We start from the raw sequence: 18,542 nt of genomic DNA, 5'->3' as shown, positions 1-18,542 counted from the left end.
ATTATTCGTCTTAAGAGTACTTCATCATGCACATACTTCTCTGTGAAGAAATTCTAGAGATGCAAACTAAGCAATGTGCATATGAAGTCCAACGTTGCATAGAAATACGCACACATTCATAGGAATGGAAATGCATTGAGTAGGTTTTTACATATTTTTTTTTAAAACTTTATGGCCTTTATAATGTTTCCGATATATAGCTTGCCGTAAAATCTCAAAGCTATTAACTAACCGAGTCATTCAGAGAGACACATCGATAACTTGACCTTCAAAGACCCGGGCACATTGTTGGGTTAGAAAGGAATAGTATTTACGTAGGTATTTACATAGGCGGTGTTAATGAGGGTTCCCGTAGCTTTGTATAACCAGTGGCTAGCCAAACATAGACGAGTACAATCATCCTGTGAGAACAATGATCCCATAATCCCAGATGACCCGTAGCAAGCTTTGTAGCACTGATGGATGACAAGAAAAGACCTTTCGTCCCGCCCGTTGACTTCAGAGTGAAATTCTTATCATGACTAAATATCAGCTAACGCTCAAATTGTAAGTTGGACACACTTGAGGTAACTTTGTATGATTTTTTTTTTGTATAAAAATAGCGTCGCTGAACGATAGTCTATTGTCTATTTTAGCGCAATACTAATACGTCTTCGTCACGTCTCTTACGGGCATACTTAATTGCTGCTTGTGCCAACTCGGGTCACAGAGACGGTATCAATTGCAATAAAGAGCTGAATCGATACAATGTCGCTGGCGACAGTGGAACCGTGGTAGATATACAGTTTGAAGTTCAACTCACCAAGTGGAAGAGCAGGACGGAGTGGGGGCTGTCGAGATAATCCCAGACGGGATGAGAAAGTCCGAGGTCCGCTGGCCGCACCACCAGCAGATTGAGCTATCGTTAGAGCCCTTGTTAGCTGATTAACTTCAAAATACAATCCACCCCATTTTCATTCATTTGAAGCTTAATTTTTTACAATCTAATTGATTGTATCATTTTGTTTCATCGGTTTGGCTGCATTAGCCCGGTAACCGCACTACTTTATTTACGGGTACGAACAAGGGTTTCTACTGTCTGGTCTAATGAATTGATCGTCACTTCTGCTATAAAACCTAACAAGGAAAGAAATAAAATTAGACCAATTTTTGTCCGATAATATTGATCATGATGATAATTTGTATTGCTGGGAACGATTACAAAGGCGAACTATACGAGCTCGCCTACTAGACACTGCATACGTCGGCTAAAAAAATGTCTAACATTTGCGAAAAATTTAAGAGAGGATTCAATTGCATTAGACGAAATCCCGTGGAAGTAAGATCAGTGGTTTTCCATTTAATTCTCGAATCACGAGGTAAAAGCCTACTTTTTCCTTAGACTATTCGTGCGGCCTCGAACAGGCAAAACTCGAACAAGCTCGAATGTACGCGCGTATACGCTGAGGCCATTTTCCCAAAATTAAACTGCGAAATTAGCCCATCGAGTATAAGACGAAACCGATGGATTTAACAGCATGCTGGGAGTGTTTAAGATCACTGTGTAATATTTACAAATGAAAATATTCATTAATATTAATAATATATTACTATTCGGGTTCCTAAGTGCTTTGGGAACCAAAGTGCGAGGAACGTCAAACAGTATGAGCTGCATGATGGGGCCTCATAAACGTCGCTATGGCGACAATAGAATACTGATTATATGATAACTTACCTACATCGCATTGGCACAACGAATGGTTCTAAATGGAGATTGTGCACCACCGAAACTCAGTAAATATTATCAAAACAGACGTGATAGGCAAGCTTCCGCTTGATGCGATCTGACAACGCGGAGGGTAGCGGGACGACCTTAATTCTGCCAGGTGATCGACGCATAAATCATTTCAACTAGTGCGCTAGGTATGAAGCGCTATCTGGGCCCGTCACATCTGAGACACGTTTATTTCTTGTTAGTGGAACTATTTTCCTCCCATTCTGCTAAACCCCAGTGTAGTTCCCCACAACTAGATTTTGCAATGCTGAAATGGTCACACCGTCGAAAGAAACCTAGCATACACACCACCTCGAAAGCATACACACCACGAAACGTATTTCCCAGCAAAGCTATGAAGTTAGAGTATCAGAATATATATGTTAGTTAGCCAGAAGAAACCGCCCGGAAATTCTGAAGGGACAAACGCTCATGAACGCACTCGTAGTAGGAAAAAAGGACTCGTAGGACGAGACCACTACATACATATGATATATAATATTCCTCAGGAACTAGTATGTACCAGTGGGTGCAGCAGGGGGCGCCAGGGTCGGAGCTAGAAATGCAGCGGCTTGACGGCAGAACGCGTCACCTCCGAGAGGCGACGAAGGTTTCAAAGACGCTACAGCTGCAGGAAAAAAGCCATTTCGCTTCATAACAGCTGATGGCCACGTAGTAAAGTAATTTCAGTGTACCCGTGGTATTTAAGATCAACAGCACAGATTAGTCATATTACAACAACCACAAATCCTCCATTTATAGCAGTCGGTAGCACCTAAAAATTATGTTTCAAGTTTCTGTGAGCTTGAACCGTACAAAGTGTAGGCTTGTCGACCGCGTTTGCTAAACAATATACGTGATCTTCTAGCTGCTGATCACTGCACAAACATAACAAAGAGTAACTGAATCCTTGTGCAATGCTGTATGCTTTGAAAAACATTGCTACATGTTGAGATATTGCACTCATGGAAATCATCGTATTTAAGGTAGAAGTTAGAATCCGCTATTATATGGACAACTATTTTTTGTCAGTACTCGATGTTTTAGGTACAAGCGAAACTCTTATCTAAAAAGTAGCGAATATTTTAAAATCGTATAAATAATGGTACTATCCTCCCCAATCTGCTCCTTCAAAGAGGGCATCTGAAATTAACTCATTTTCATAATAATAGGCCATAAGATCAACGTCGAATAAATTCGGGTAAATGTATCAGTATTTATACATTATTTACCGGTTACCCGCTGAAACACATTTTGATGGAAAAAATATGCGACTTTGTGAAAACCTTGGTCGTCATCTATGAAGGATTTGAAAAACTTTTTTTTTTTTTTTTTTTGTTTTTTGTGCGCCACCATACGACTGGCTCAAAAACTGTTGGCTTACGGGTCCCATGTAAAGCACCAGGATATGGCTATTGTACGTTTATTATTAGCCACAACATAGTACTCTAAACCATTAGGTATATGTTCTAAGGTCATACAACGAATTTGCCAAGCGAAGGCCGTAAAAGTGTACTAGGCTAAAAAAATAGGCCAGTCTCTTATTAGTAGAATGAGCCAATCAGAACGGGTCAAGTTGTTCTCTTTTTTTGTAGACTAGACTTTGGTCACCTGTAGCTTCAATATACCGAATATAATAAATTATTTAAACATTAAAAATAGCTGCGTACACAGATGCAGAATTGAATTATTTTATCTGAAAGACGATTACGATGCCCTCCCAATGTCATGCTTTTGCGGAATCTGAAAGGCCCAAACAAAAGATTTGGCAATGACGGGCCATGCAGGGGTGCGAATCAGAGAGAAAGTACCAGTTCTGCGTCGCTTCGAGTTCCAGCAGACCTATAAAGCGGCTAGATTGAAGATGCATAGGTCGACGAGTCCTTGATAATGCGTTTCTGGTGCTGTTGGGCCCTTTTTGACATAGCGGCCTTATCATAAGACAGCGTTCCAACTTAAGAAGAAGCAACAGATTAAAGCGTTTCTAGAACACTGCGCACATCATAGAGAAGTCGTGCACATTTTATCCGCTTATCATACCTAACCACTAAAAGTATGCGATGAGGTAACTATACGTAGATATTAAGTTGAAATCAGAACGACTATTGCAAACGACTGCGCAGTCCGTACAACTACAAGAGGAAAAAGAACGAGGTGTAAAGAATAAATCGTCAGTGACATCGCACCCCACCCATGAAGTCAAGGAAATTTTTTCTCGACGATTATGCGACGACCTGCGTTTTCACGACCTGGCCGACCCTTGGCCTCGAAAGCCTTATAACTTTCCGCCTCTTTGGATTTTGCTACCAGGCAAACCATGAGATGCCCGTGCTCGGTCTCATAGTCATGCAGCATTCGTATACCCTTTCGGTAACAGTTTACATGTATATACGCACGCTTCTCCGGCGTGCTCATAATAGTATAGTTTGATATGACATAAACCGTCGAACTACCGTTGAAGATAGATATGTTGTCTCACTTCGAATGGGGAACTAAGGCTGTCACATTGTCTTTCGGCTGGCTACAATAGACGTGGTTTAAATAATCTATGCAAGATATTTATATAAGTTCTGAAAAAACGCAACATCTCTCGTGAATGATGTCGGCATTACCCTACGCCGGTGATACGTAGAGGCTCTCTCTGTGGAATACAATAGCTATGAACCTGAAAAATGACTGCTGCATAACTACACATCGAACAACAACAACAACAACAACAAAGTATTCTAAGTTCATAGAATTGGTTAAGTTCCGAGACGGATTAGATTCGTTCAAGTTCGACAAACTTTTCCATGTGGTCCACCTGGCGCACATGCTCCCAGTTCTCTACATTGAATTAGACACTGAAGTTCTTTTCATCGTTCATTTTAAGGAAAATAGTGGGCGCAGTTCAAGTACGTTGAACAGATAACTTATTATAGATAAATGTACATAAAAGATGTCTTCCAATGCACTAACTAATCACACATAACAAGTCTAGAGCTAACTAAGTTATACTACTAGTGCTAAAACACTGTCGTATTATACTTTGCCGTGACTATGAAGGCTGTGGTAGCTAATGATGTGGAACAGGATTGCTTCGGGAGTTTAATTCGTTTCCAAATTATTCTATAGGATATTCATGGAGCCAAAGCACCAACGTACGAATCTATCCTGCGAAAATATTCCCCTGATATGTAGCTGGAGTACAGCGAAAAAAATAAAAAAACAGGCAACTCGCCACCATATCTCGAAAGTATACTGTGTTCTTTGCAAAGTTTTCTGATTTAGATGTGAACACCACTGCCCTTAGTCTGGATCTCCAATTGCGAATCCGAACTAAGAGCTTTTCGATACTGTTTGATTATTACATCGAAAAAAATACCGCTACTACCGACAATTTTCTAATATAACTGATAAGGCTTGCAGGACTACACTATATGACAGAACTTTTTTACATAGATGAGAGGCGAGCTTAAAAGTATGCTCTTTTCTTGACTCAAAAATATCATCAGTCTTGTTTTGGTAACTTCGATTAATAGAGTCGAAGTTACCAAAACAAGACTAGCTACAGAGTGCATGACGCCTATATAACATAAGTCGAAACATGTTATCAGACATAATGGTACAACGCAAGAAAATATATTACATGACCCAGCGATCAATGGTTTGTGACCTGATAATTCTAACTGTGAACTTAAGGATATGTTACTTTGTGGAATCTATTCCTAACCAAGTCGAAAAAGAGGAGCTTGCTATTATGTTGATAGGTGTTGTCCTTCAAGTGTGTATAACAGGTTAAATTACAGCAGTAATACTATACACAAAACAACTGCGCCAAAAATGCTTCAAGTTGTTATATGAGTAATGGAAAAGCAGCTTAAAATATGGCAGATTATTTTCTAGACTATAATAAGTGTTTTTTTTTGTCTATTCCACAGAAAATGACAGAATGAATCAACCTGGCTTCAAAAATTCATGTAACGGCTAAACATATCTCAAAGGATTTCTACTTGAACGGATACTATCGTTTAATTTTTTTTTCTTGTTAATAGCCAGTTTTGGTTTCTAACCTATGATTGTGATTCTTAAAAATATATTATATCTTGAATGAATCGACCACGGATCTTCTTCAATATACTCGGCGATATTTGTCCGCCAAAACACGAAAAAAAGCAACATTATTTACAGCATACACTTACGTTCTGGTACCGGAGTTCCATCACGAGTTGAACGGCACGGGCGGATACTGAGCTTTATATTGTACTCGATAAGAGTCCAGCCGGGATTCTGGTTAAATTCATTCAAGTGGAAAATTAGGATAAAAACGGAAACGTAGTTCGCGACTATATCGAACTATCTATCTATGTACACTGCTCAACGCTGAGGGCTATTTAAGCATACTCCGAGTGGTCTTGAAATTCACAAAGCTCTCTGCGACGCCTTTCGCCATCGTGGCGCTATGTAAGACATATTGTAATGTCGGACCAGCTGTTGCTACTCATGTCGCTGTTATCGCGCTAGGTAAAGAAAAACAAAAAAAAAAAAAAAAAAAAAAAAAAAAACTCTCTACGTGAAACAGTTCTTACCAGCATAACACTTTCAACATCGACGTAATCACTTTGTCCACCATTTTGTATGCAGTGCCGATAGTTGTCAGCTTGAGGATACTCCCACTGGCTAATTTCACGGTTCGGAAGAGCGTTGCGGTATCTATCGATACGAACACCGATATCACCCAATCGGACCCATTAGCATGCATATATTGCCTAACGGTAGAGTCTCGCACATCTATCAAAAAATGAACGTCCTAATCAATGAAACTGTTTCATTCACGATGGCGCGAATGATCAGCTGCAATCGAATATGAATAGTTTACGTATTAGAGATGTTTACTTGTAGAATGGATTCGGTTCATTGCCGCTAAGTAGCTTGACGCTACGATCCACAACTTCGTAGCCACACTGAGATTTCGGCGAGGCTGAGAGCATCAGGTTCACAAAGCCTCCTGGCTGAATGACCGTTTCGGAAAAACTGAGTTCAACTTTGTTAGAGGGGCAAACATCCCGGATGACTTTAATACTGTCCGCTATAACTTCAGTGCCATTGTGAATATAGTAGAGAAGGACGGTCAGCTGTGGCAACTGGGATGATTCTGGGTCAACCTAGAAACGAAGCCACGCACAGAGTTCGAATACAATGAAATTTAATTTATTTATTAATGTTTGCTGACAGTAGTCTAAAACCTCGTATATATATATATATATATATATACACAGGTGTAAAACACAATCAATATCAGAGACATTTATTATCGCTTGAAAAATCATCAACAAACAGTGCTTACGTTACTATGAGTCTTGTCGAGTTTATAAAATTACTTCAAGAAATATCTAGATGCTACAAAACGGTGCCAGAAAGTTCTGGAACATCTACATGTATCGTCAGGTTCGTGAAAACCTGGTTTTCCGCTAAGTTCGGTGTGGAACCCATGCATGGTAAAGCGGGCAACGACATATCGTCTCTCTCCACTCGCTGTTTTTAATCGCACCTTAAGCAAGCGAATTCCCGTCACACCGCTGGTCTCCCCCCCCCCCCCCACACACACACATTTCTGGTCTTCTGGTTTCGACTGATTTCCTCAGCCCTCTTATTTGATCAGTAAGGCTCTCCGGCAAAATGAAGAGTATGTGTAAGTCTAGATTGTCTTCCTAAGCTAGACCAGTTATCTGTGCGAAGGACATGGGTGTGGCCACTCGGTTATTTTAGAATCGCAGCCAAATGGTTGAGCTTATTTATAGAGACAACGACTTCGATCAGTATGAGTGTAGCTTTGTCCCTGGACAAAAGCTCTCTTGAAACTGACAAGCCCCAGATTGCGCGCCGTGTCCAATGCTCGCGTAGCGTCGACCATCAGCATTCTATGGGTCGTTTTTGTAAAGTGTTTTCTTCGGAACCCACGTGCCTTCTTATAACAAATGCTTTTCTTTCGCCATGATGGCCACGCGATTAGATCCCACATTTTTCTGTGGCATTTCTCCAGTCGACCAAAAATGTATTACTATATAAACATTTAGTAAATAATGCTGTTCTGAACGATGGTGCATTTAAGACGTTTATTGCAGACCTTATCTAGATCGGGGAATTTTTCCTCGTATAGAAACTCAAAAACCACGCAGTAGTTTTCATACTGTAAAGGCTGGTTGAAATACATCGCGTCTTATTGAGATTCTTTCTTCCTATGCTACGGCGCAAAAGGGCTTTACGCGTAGGATCATATTTCTTGACGTAAACATCTCAGAAAAATAATTTATCAGGATCGAGAACCTAATCGGTCTAGATCGTCAAGTTGCCGGGGTGTTTACCCGCTTGTACGGCTGGTTGAGGTCTGCACATGAGCTATATAGATGATAGCTCAATTATACGCTAAACTGACATGGATAAATCGCGTGATACAAATTTGGTTGCTGTCCTTTGCACAGCATAGCTCGACCTCGTATATTTTACAATACTAGCTTGTTTATTCATGCTGGTAATTTCATTTTTTATTTTTATTATTATTTAAATATCGCCCCAACGTGTATTTATGTATGTACCTAGATTGTATTAAAACGTACCTCGAAATCAATGCGTCCAATCTGCTTATCGTTCGTTTTCGCCACATCACTCCAAATCTGGGGGTAGTCCTCAGTTAATAACTCCGTTTCGTTAAGTTTTGCGGTCAGTTCTTGAGGTTTTTGAACGGTTATTGTCTTTGAAACTATGTTTCTCGCCCGTGCCAACACTACGTATTTGAATTGTATATTCTCATCTCCATCCTATAGATGGCAGTAGCGCAGCCAACATGAAAACAGCGAAAAAAAAAAAAAGAATTAGCTACCTAATTCTGAGCCTCTGCTTCTATTGTCAGATTTGTTAAGAGTCAGCTGTGACAATCAAGCTAAACATACTTAAACATGGACAGGTAGTTGTGGATGGCTCACATATACCCGATAGATAATGTGCTACATAGGTTCAGAACTTTCTTGATAATTGAACAAAGTAAGAGGTGTTTTTTTAATGTACATATTTTTTTTCTTATGGATAATTCGAATTTGATTTGACTGGAATTGAATGGAAAACGACAAATGGACAAACCTCGAAGGTATAATATGCCGAAAGGTTTACAGGAGCATCACAAGGCTGGCTTTCAGCAGCAATGGGCTCAAATTGTAAGTAGCGCTCTGAGGTCGAGAAGAACGCTCGATAAAAGGTCGATGCGCGGGGCTGGTTAATGAGAATGCTGTAATCGTTTCCTGGATATTTTTTTGTAGGGTAGTTCAACGCCACAGCCTAAAATAAATACCAGCACTACTATGGTACCTTTTGACTGTTTTTACCAAGGTAAAAATTTTTTAAAATGTACGTGATTTCACCAAAAATCACTTATACTAAAACGGTTTAATTAATTTATATGCATTTGGCTGCTTCCAAGAGATTATTGTGTATCTTATGCAGCCTAGATATAAATGTATGCATATAACGAAATTAAAAGCCATCCCACCTCGATACCAAAGGATACCACTGAAGGCCTGTGAGGCGGTAAAACAAAGTTAATCATCCCTTGAGTGTCACTGGTATAATTCTTGCACATAAGGCGGTTATCGGTACGTTGATGATGGAACTCGTACACTTCGGATTTAGCAGTTAAGCACAATTCAACCGGTTCATTCGGAGCCGGAGTATCGTCAGGATTTGTTACCTTCAGCTAAGAAATTAAGCAAAAGTAAATCGCAAGAGATCATTATCGATGAGTGACAATCCGATCTGAAGTTATAGGCTTAACCTAGAGGGTAATAGTGAAGCTGTTAACGACAAGTGGACGTTACTGAGGCTCTTTTTGTTGTTTACGTACGTCATTTTCTACGACGCGCTTTCATTTTTGAGAAGTAGTGATTAGGTGCACTGTCTAGAGTAGAATCTTGTTCTGTGTACATATAGCTCAGAAAAGATAAAAAGGAGGAGCGTGCATCGAGGTCAAAACAATGATGCCTTAGTGACGTGCGCCCTTCTGTAACGTTACCTGTCCGTAGGTATTCATAAAGGGTCGGAAGTATTTTCCGTTTGTGTTGGGCTGGAAGGTCAGCTTCAACGGCTGGTTGGTGCGTGAAATAGTTGAAGTAGAGTTCCTTTGTTCTTGGGTTTTATCTTCGAACACGTTAGCCAGTACTTGAATTTTGCGGAACTCATATATCGAGTTCGTGAGATTCAGTGTTGACGTATCGATTGTTAGATCGTAACATCCATTAATCTGAAGCAATACCAATAAAGGTTTCGTTTAGTCTAATGGGAATATATAGTTCTATTTTTCTATCTACAGGCAAAATTTACTTATTATTTTTATTACTAACTCTTAATGGCGCAGAATAACGGAGGCCACATAGTGAGTAGATCAATTTTCAGTGACCAACTAACCTTGCCTTGTACAAAGTTTATTGGTACAGGCTGGATTTCCCAGTGGTAACGAGTGAGCGTCGTGTTGACCTTGAGCTTTCCAATAACAGGCTTGCCAAATGTATAGTTGGCACATATTTTGAACGAAACACTGCTCGCGTCCATCAGTACAAATGGCGGTGGTATAATTCGAACTTCGAACTTCGGTAACGTGTACTCGGAAACAACGAATGTACTTGTCACCAATTCCGATTCACTATTATACACAAATTGATCCTCAGGTGGCTCGTTCGTCGCGGAAGCCCTTGTATCAGCCTAGATCACGATAACAACACCAACAGCAGCGTAATCGCGCAAGACAGCTCAAAATGCGATAGCAGCGACACGCCGCCATTGCAGAAGAAGAAGAAATTTACTATTAGAATCGCAGGCCACCGAAGAAGCAATACTGATTAAAACAAATAATATGGTAAGTATCATATTTTACTTCAATCTAGATTGTTAGCAACGGCATAACTCATAATTTCTGTTTATCTATATTTCATTTTCTTAACAAAGAAATTTTTATACGGTAGCAGAAATAGTGCCGATGGAAAAAGGGCCGTGTACCTTTTCAACTATTTCTCCTAGGCAGCGATTCCGTATAATATCAATCGCGTTGACAACACGATATAAACGTTGTCTTACCGATGAAACTGCGCTTTCGGCAACGCTTACGTTCTCCGAAAAAAACGATCATAACCATAATATTCAGACCTTTCAATTTCGTACCTACGTCAGATATTTAGGTTGTTGGGTGGTACTAGTGGTTTTTTTTAAACGTGTATTTTGTTTGGAGAATGTTGGCCTCTCGAACAATGGAATATGAGCAGAATGTATGATAGTCAATTCAGAACGATAATTTGTTTTTCGGTATATTGAAACGTAGAGCTGGCAATACGCGCAAAACACACAGAATTTTAGCTGAAACAAGTAGTTTACCCAGCTATTGTGGGCTACTTTAGTAAGGTTGACTGTGAAAGGTTCAAAGGTTTGAAATACTATGAAACTATGATATAACTAATAAAGTAAAATTCTAGCTAATAAGACAACTTAAAGGAGATCCTTTATTTGCTGGATACTGACCTGCAGCGAAGATCTTGTGCCATCGTATTTAACGTTAATATACCATGTTCCGATCGGAGGCTCGTCCGTTATTTGAAAATCAAATTGTACAACCATATTCATTAGGGGTACATCTTTCCAAATGGCCACCACGTTATTCAATGGGTCGGCGACCGACACAGTCACGTTGCCGTCTTTTCGAGGGCGGAGATTATAATCAAGAGGCATTGCTCGAATATAGACTGTTTGAGAAATATCACGACAAAAACAATACATACCATACGAATGTATAGTTACAAAACTTCACACACAAATAAAATACTCGATTGGATAATGAACTTCATTGTGGTTAGGAGAATCGTAATTTTTTAATGATTTTTCCCTTTGTTTTTTTTTCTTTTTCATATTTGTTATATTTTAAAACATTTGCTTAGTCTTTGCATCGATTCGTTTATTTCACTTTATATTGCTACGGCTTTAATATCTGTATATTTTTAGCTTAATTTAATATCAAAATAAGGAGTGGTATTGTAAAGTATGGTTTTTGTTGACTGAGGCAAAATCGTACATAACGTTTCGTAGCTTTGATCAAGATCTTGGTATGAGGCGATGTAACATAAGTAAATAACGGTGACTGAACATAAATGATGGATATTCCAGTTTCCTTCAAATAATCGGCATTATTAATACGGTTCGTGCATCGACAAGCGAATCCTCTCCGTAATGTGGTACCTCTTGATGTTTCTCCGAAGAGCAGTACGTGAGGACCATTACTGTATATTTTATAAAATATGAACGGACTTTTTTGCTACAACTTTCATCGGAGAAGCTGGTGCAAAGGTATGTTTTCGAGAGGCATAACGTACCTCTCTGTCCCGGTTTGTAGATCTTTTTGTCCGTTTGTACGAGCAGGAGTAGATCCGGCGGGTGTATTCGTATCGTCGTGTTCCGACTGACCTTCGTCTCCCCGAATTTAGCATCAAGCATTACTCGATATGTTTTTACGTAATGCTGGGAAGAAGGAAACCGTAAACGGAAGGGACAATTAATACGACGTTAAGTCTATAGTTACAGATCCGTTATTTCTATTAACATCCAATAAAAGGGTATGTGTCTTTCGTTAAGCCATAACCTGTAGGTAATTAGCAATGGTTAGCGGGGTGCAATGCAGCGCGATTCTCGTGGTTGCAAATGATGACGATAAATATTCAAGTTATTATCGGTCCGCGTACGTGACCCGAATCGCCTACGCAAAGTGGTCACTTGAAGCCCCTTCCGGGCTGGTGGGGTTTCGTCTGGTGGGGTGAGCTGAGCCGAAGACTTTTTCGGTCGGTTGCCTATTGTTCGCACTGGGCAGTGTCCTTTCCACAGAACATAGTGCTCATTAAAGTAAGTTGCCAAGTTTCGCGCAATTCGTTCGACAATGGTCGACTATTAGATGCCTAAGAAGACATAATGGGACAAAGATGATCTAAGAAGACGATACTTTCGCTTATAGCATAATTTAACCAGTTGCTGCTGAGCCAATCGCATGTTTGATCCGTGATAAATGTTTCTTGCATTGCTAATGTAGCACATTTCTACTGAAAAACTTGAAAATCAAACTAAATAACCATACGTTATAGTGGTATAGGTATGCAACAGGTTAACTGCAATGGGAGGTCATGATAGAAAGATTACAATTGAAGTATACGAGCGAGTGACCGGACTGTACGGTAGATGGTAGCTGTAACGGTTACGAGGCAACGCAATAGATCGACTGATGCAGAAGACGACTGACGCAGAAGACGAACTGCTGCAGCCGTTTAGGATACTTTATTGGGTTTAATCAATTACATATGTTTATACTCGAACAAGTGATGGAACCCAATTGTTGTTTCTGATAAGATAACGGTGAGATCAGTGAGAGAGCCGTAATCGTTTCAGAAGAAGAGCAATTTATTTACCAGGGTAATAAAATGATGGCAACAATCTCTCAGTAGATCTGTATCTAAGCAAGAGTTTATGATTTCAATAAAAAAAAAAAAACAAAATTAACCACCTATAAGGCCGATGGTTTACTTTACATATACAGGTAGAGTAAAATTTTGTTCGAGTTCATATTGGCAATTATTTCTTTATTCAGCATGACACATGTAGCGCGGTGACTAATTGTTTGCGCTAAGGGATTTTCGGAGCAATTGAAACGGACAAAGCGGGCAGGTTACTAATGTGCAGTTAGCTAGTCGCCGGAGCAGAATACAAATAGGACAGCTGTGGCAAGCCTGCCACAGGATCAGTGAAACAAGGTAACAATTGGCCAGAGCGGGTATATACTACCAACAGGATAATATGGTTTGTATCACAGGGTTCCAGTAGGAATGCAGCCGGTAGACTACCAAATTGTACGTCAAGGGTCGCACTTCTAGCCCAAAGCCAATAGTCTTGAACCTCGTGTAACACCAATCCGATATGTTATGAACACGTCAATAAAGCAATTGTAGTAGGGCAGAATAAATATTTCAACATTCCCATCGAAGTATGAGATCAGTTCATTGCTGTAGCTGGTAACTCACGACTCCAACACGATAACTGCTAAGATGTATTCAAGCTTACTGTACTAGGCTGGGTGTGACATCAACAAATCAGGCCAATGGCAACTGTCGGAGGGAGCATGGCGAAGCCGGCAGGCCGGGGTACGATTACTACTGAATGCAGGTCTGATAACTGTGATGTCGTGACGAACAATTTGGACATCGGTATTGAAAGTGATCGTGTTGTATTATTGATAAGAACTCTCTATCTAAGTTCACTTGTGATCTCCTAGAGGTCAAACAGATGCTCCCAGATGATGCCAAAGCCGTTAGTTTTACAGGAATCTTCCCATAATGCATACAATCATATATACAGCTAAGGTCTGACTTAGTCACAGAGTAACGTCATGCTACTGATCGATACGATGTATTGAAGTGAAGGCCGTACATACCCCAGCAGAATAGGTAATCGAAGTTAGAACAATTAGTTTAGTCTAAAATTGGCTCCTAAGTAAGTGCGAAACTAAAGTCTGAATCTTTTTCACAATCATATACTTCGCTAACGAGTTATACGAATTATTTTTTGACATTTGGGAGTATAGTCCCCGTCAACTATTTCCTTATTAAAAATATTTTATTATTACCGTTTTTTCGGTGCGGGCGATCTTAATATCCGATACGTCGAGCTGGAATAGGTGTCCGTCAGCTTTCTTGAGCTCGTAGTCCTTAGTGTAATGTACCACACTGCTGTTGTCTTGATCTACCACTTTAATAGTGACATTTCCATCCTGGTCCTGGTTTTCCACATCAAGAATGAACATGTTTTTGTCTCCTTCATACATGACTTTCGGTAGAAGGCATATGAAGCTTACGCATCCATTGCTATGAATACATAGTACAACAAAAACATGGACTAACGAATTATAACGGATCGGAAAATATTTAATACACACAATATTTTATATAATATCACGTCACAGTCAGCTTTAATGGGTACTGTAATACACCCAATGCCAATTAGCTAGAAGAAGAATGATTATAATGTGTCGTCAACATGTCAACAGATAACAAGAATTTCTACGAAACCGGCATTTCTTTAGCTTGTCTAATTTATCAAACCATGCAACAGCTCAATATCGCATGAAATGACAGTTTTTTTTACCACATTACAAAAAATATATTGATCACATTCTTACCGCCTATATTTCGCTATTCGTTAAGTTCGATGGCGGAATCATGCCTAAAAACTACATTTTTAAACGCGCAGAGTATGGCGGCTCGTACCCTTTTCAGCAGGTCATACACTTACCCAATTCGAAGTTAGCACCTAGATTACGAAACAGTACATCTATGCGAATCTATGTTGCATGTATATACATACGCTGTGTAAAGCGCCAGCACTGACAACTGTGATTGATTATCGTATCGTATTGGAAAACTAGAGGTTCGTCAGCTGTTAATTGTCTACCATAATCCTCTGAGCGTGAGGCCGAGCGTTGTCGTGCGGTAGAGGCGGTTTACCTTTTCTTAATTGCTCAATAAACCGTGTTTTTTTTCTCCATAATCTCCTCTAATCGTTGATCATACGCATCGACAAACCAGGTCTTACGATTCTCTTGTTACTATCACCAGCATTAGACTATTAGAAAGATGCTATAGGCTTTTGTAGTTAGTTGTGCTTTAAACTGCATATGTAACCACCCGTGATTAGTGTGGGGGATTTCTTTTTTCACTACAAGTACTAAAAAGGTGCAGGGATAGGTTACTTAAGGACAAAAGGGAGGAAGCGTCTTGACAGCCTTGGTTTTTTCCGTAACTTTTAATTTTTCGTTCTTCGTCCTTGCAGAACCCATTTTCGAGTTAGCGTTTCTTTCCCGGAATTTTTTTTGAACCAACGGCTTACAGAGTTTCTTGTAGTAAAACTTTGACCGAATATGAGGTTTACACGGCGAGCTGTTTCGGCCGTTATGGTTTCGAGATAACTATATCACCTAAATTTTTAGAGTTGTCCACGTTTGTTACAACCTGCCTGCTAAAGGCCCGGGTTAGTTGGAATATCCAAGCAAGCGGTCTCAAATTTTATAGGATACAAGTTCATGTCAAAAATAAACGTCCAGAAATATTGCACCACTGCAACATAGCGCCATTTTCGTCGTTTCACCATTATGGATCATAATTGCGCCCGATAGCTTTTCTCCAAAAACAAAAAACAAAAATCAATTGCCATGCATGCTGAAATGTTTCACCTACTACAAACGGCTTTTGTGATAACAACTGTTCATTAAAATTTACCTTTGGTCCAATAGCCACACACATCTCTACTAGATGTAAAGTAAATTGTCAGAATATTTTAAAGAAGACTAAACATTTTCAAAATCGGTTTTTTCAAGAACTGTACCCTATGCTAACTTTGAAAATGGCGCTATAAATTATTCTATATAATTTTGTGGGCCTAACATGCTGTGAAACGACGTCGAAGACGACAGGTCTGGGGACATCAAATAGAGATAAGAACCCGCACATAAAATCTTAACGTTAATGCATTTCGCTGCAAAGATGGCAACATATTTATTTAGAGCAATTTCATTGCTGGTCAAGTTCGTTTTCACGAGCGGAACTTGCTAGCCGATCGCGATACTTATAAGTTAGTTATATATATTGCACAGGGCCTATCTTTCCATGGCAGAGGTAACATGCAGATAATGTGGTTTCATGTGCGGAAGCGGAACATTACATGAGTGATAAAAACAGCATAGAATAACTTCCTTCAATTATACGGGTTGCGTCGTAAACGCAAGGAGCAAAAGGAAAAAAAAATTGAAATAATTTATTATTATTGAAATACAAACCATTGGGCTAACGTCAAGGCTACAGCGACGGAAAGCAATAGCCCTCCTCGTAACAGTGCAGGAGGCCCACCGTGCATATCCATCCTGATTCTAAGCACGACGAGATATAGAGGCTATAGCATTCGAAAACTCTCTGAAATAAATGACAAATATAATTGTGTTATTGTTAAAACACAAATTTATATAGCTACTACCACTAGTAAGTACTTTTTTTAAAATGTTACTTAACTACATTTACTTTTTCCATGGTTGGAGCGAAACACACTGGTACACTCGACCCTATCTTCAGAGTTCCTGGATCACACCTCACCGTTTCAGGTTATGCAGTGTGGGCTGATGCTCAACTACGTGGTGTGATACGCATAGATAATTTGTCGACGACTGACCAGCTCTTTCAATGCTGGCAAATGGCTAAGATAAGTGCAAAATATACATAACACCACACTAAATCTGATGAAGGTTCCTCGTGACGCGCGATGTCTTTTGGCTTTTTTCTTGCCCGCTGCATTAGCCCCTCGCCATGGCGTAACCACTATGGAAAGATGCGCTGCACAGAGCAGCACTTGGCAAATGTAGCTGACTACCTACAAACGACTTTGAGCTCTATCTTACAGGATCCACACGAATTTGACAGATGTATAATGATAGTAGCTAGTAACAAAGCATTGGCCTCCAGAATACAACGCTTTACCAACAAAAGTAGGTCCTGTTGCATCGTGGCTTCTAACCATCTAACGTTTACAATAATTCGTACAACTATTCCCCGTAAAGGTAGGATCCACCATGCAGCAAATGGATCTCAAGAAGGTAAAATCTTTAGCAAAATGCTAAACGGGTGATAGCATTTTACGCTAATTTAGCTTCCTTTTGTTCACTTTTGTTACAAGTCCTCTGTGTTATAAAAAGGAAGACCTAAAGGGAAAGAGGAAAGATCCTCTAAAAACACCAAACATCGGTTGATAAATTTTCCAACTAGTTAAACTTCTTCTAACATGTTGAATTCAATACACACAAGATAAGCGTTTTTTGGCGTTTGAGAGTGGCTGTTTTTATTCCTACTTCATCTATTAAAAATTGCTATAAACATTAATTTTCACCAATGGATACTTTGCTCGCGAAGCTCCCCTTACGACACGAAGGAGCAGTACAAAACTGTTTTTAAACCAACAGAGTTAATAATAAGCTTACCTATATGTCTAGATAAATTCATAGCTTCATATTTATTAGGATACTTCTTGTAATGATGATATTACGAGGTAGAATGCTAGAAATTAAGGGAGTAAGTTTAGCCCTGTCAAAATATGGAATTCTCTTTTATATTCTATATGTATTGTAAAATTAATCAGATCACAAGATCTATAGAGAAATCCTTAATTTCTTTTTTGCTAACGTCAGTCTCTAGAGCATGTTTCAATCAATTTTCGAGATCGATCAAGTAACCTATCATTATAAATTGAATTTATTAAGCAGAAGGTTTCGGTAAGAAGTTAGTTGCTAGCTAACAGTCTATAGCAATGTCAATTGTCTGCATCTAACTAATTAGCTCTATTCATAGCTACGGCATACTCGATATAAAATATAGCTGAAAATCAATCTACGTTAAGAACTTTCTCGAGAGTTCGAAAATATTTACTGCGTAGGCTACATATCAGCTATAAAAATCATCGCTAGTATTTTTTTAAAGCCGCAGCATCTCCAAGACCCTGTCTTATCTGCAGTAGAGAACAGACACCAATTATTAGCGGGATTAGCTTAAATCATTACTTTTTTAGGAACGGGTTTACAAACCTTTTTGCACACGCCGTTCCAAAAACTAAGCTTACGTTTAGCGTGCCTGTCGTAGTAGTAGTAGTAGTAGTAGTAGTAGTAGTAGTAGTAGTAGTAGTAGTAGTAGTAGTAGTAGTAGTAGTA

The 18,542-nt window shown here is 39.4% G+C and overlaps 2 protein-coding genes across 14 annotated transcripts in view; one reads left to right on the top strand and one right to left on the bottom strand.

The window, feature by feature from the left end:
* Positions 1-18,542, top strand: part of LOC111260323 (uncharacterized) — a 129,478-nt gene that overhangs the window by 15,546 nt on the left and 95,390 nt on the right. The window contains exon 2 of one of the 2 annotated variants that reach the window (XM_086968278.1): positions 10,447-10,634. In XM_086968278.1, coding sequence (XP_086824404.1) covers positions 10,632-10,634 — 3 coding nt within the window. In that variant the 5' untranslated portion in view covers positions 10,447-10,631. Of the gene's footprint in view, positions 1-10,446; positions 10,635-18,542 lie in introns of those variants that run through there. The other variant, XM_086968280.1, reaches the window with a different exon arrangement.
* Positions 1-18,542, bottom strand: part of LOC111260339 (pregnancy zone protein) — a 34,246-nt gene that overhangs the window by 13,035 nt on the left and 2,669 nt on the right. For 5 of the 12 annotated variants that reach the window (XM_022833009.2, XM_022833011.1, XM_022833013.2 and 2 more), the window contains exons 2-13: positions 16,632-16,764; positions 14,427-14,664; positions 12,136-12,280; positions 11,291-11,511; positions 10,187-10,480; positions 9,795-10,022; positions 9,276-9,479; positions 8,870-9,064; positions 8,350-8,550; positions 6,629-6,897; positions 6,322-6,445; positions 5,935-6,022 (exon numbers count right to left, since the gene is read on the bottom strand). In XM_022833009.2, the coding sequence (XP_022688744.1) occupies positions 5,935-6,022; positions 6,322-6,445; positions 6,629-6,897; positions 8,350-8,550; positions 8,870-9,064; positions 9,276-9,479; positions 9,795-10,022; positions 10,187-10,480; positions 11,291-11,511; positions 12,136-12,280; positions 14,427-14,664; positions 16,632-16,714 (2,290 nt within the window). In that variant the 5' untranslated portion in view covers positions 16,715-16,764. Of the gene's footprint in view, positions 1-802; positions 929-2,276; positions 2,415-5,934; positions 6,023-6,321; positions 6,446-6,628; positions 6,898-8,349; positions 8,551-8,869; positions 9,065-9,275; positions 9,480-9,794; positions 10,023-10,186; positions 10,481-11,290; positions 11,512-12,135; positions 12,281-14,426; positions 14,665-16,631; positions 16,765-18,542 lie in introns of all 12 variants that reach the window. The other 7 variants (XM_022833002.2, XM_022833003.2, XM_022833005.2 and 4 more) reach the window with 3 other exon arrangements.

This window comes from Varroa jacobsoni, unplaced genomic scaffold, assembly GCF_002532875.2.
Source record: "Varroa jacobsoni isolate VJ856 unplaced genomic scaffold, vjacob_1.0 scaffold_429, whole genome shotgun sequence".
Classification (NCBI taxonomy): domain Eukaryota; kingdom Metazoa; phylum Arthropoda; class Arachnida; order Mesostigmata; family Varroidae; genus Varroa; species Varroa jacobsoni.
Note: the sequence above shows the minus strand (reverse complement) of the source record. Positions and strands in the feature narration are given on the sequence as shown.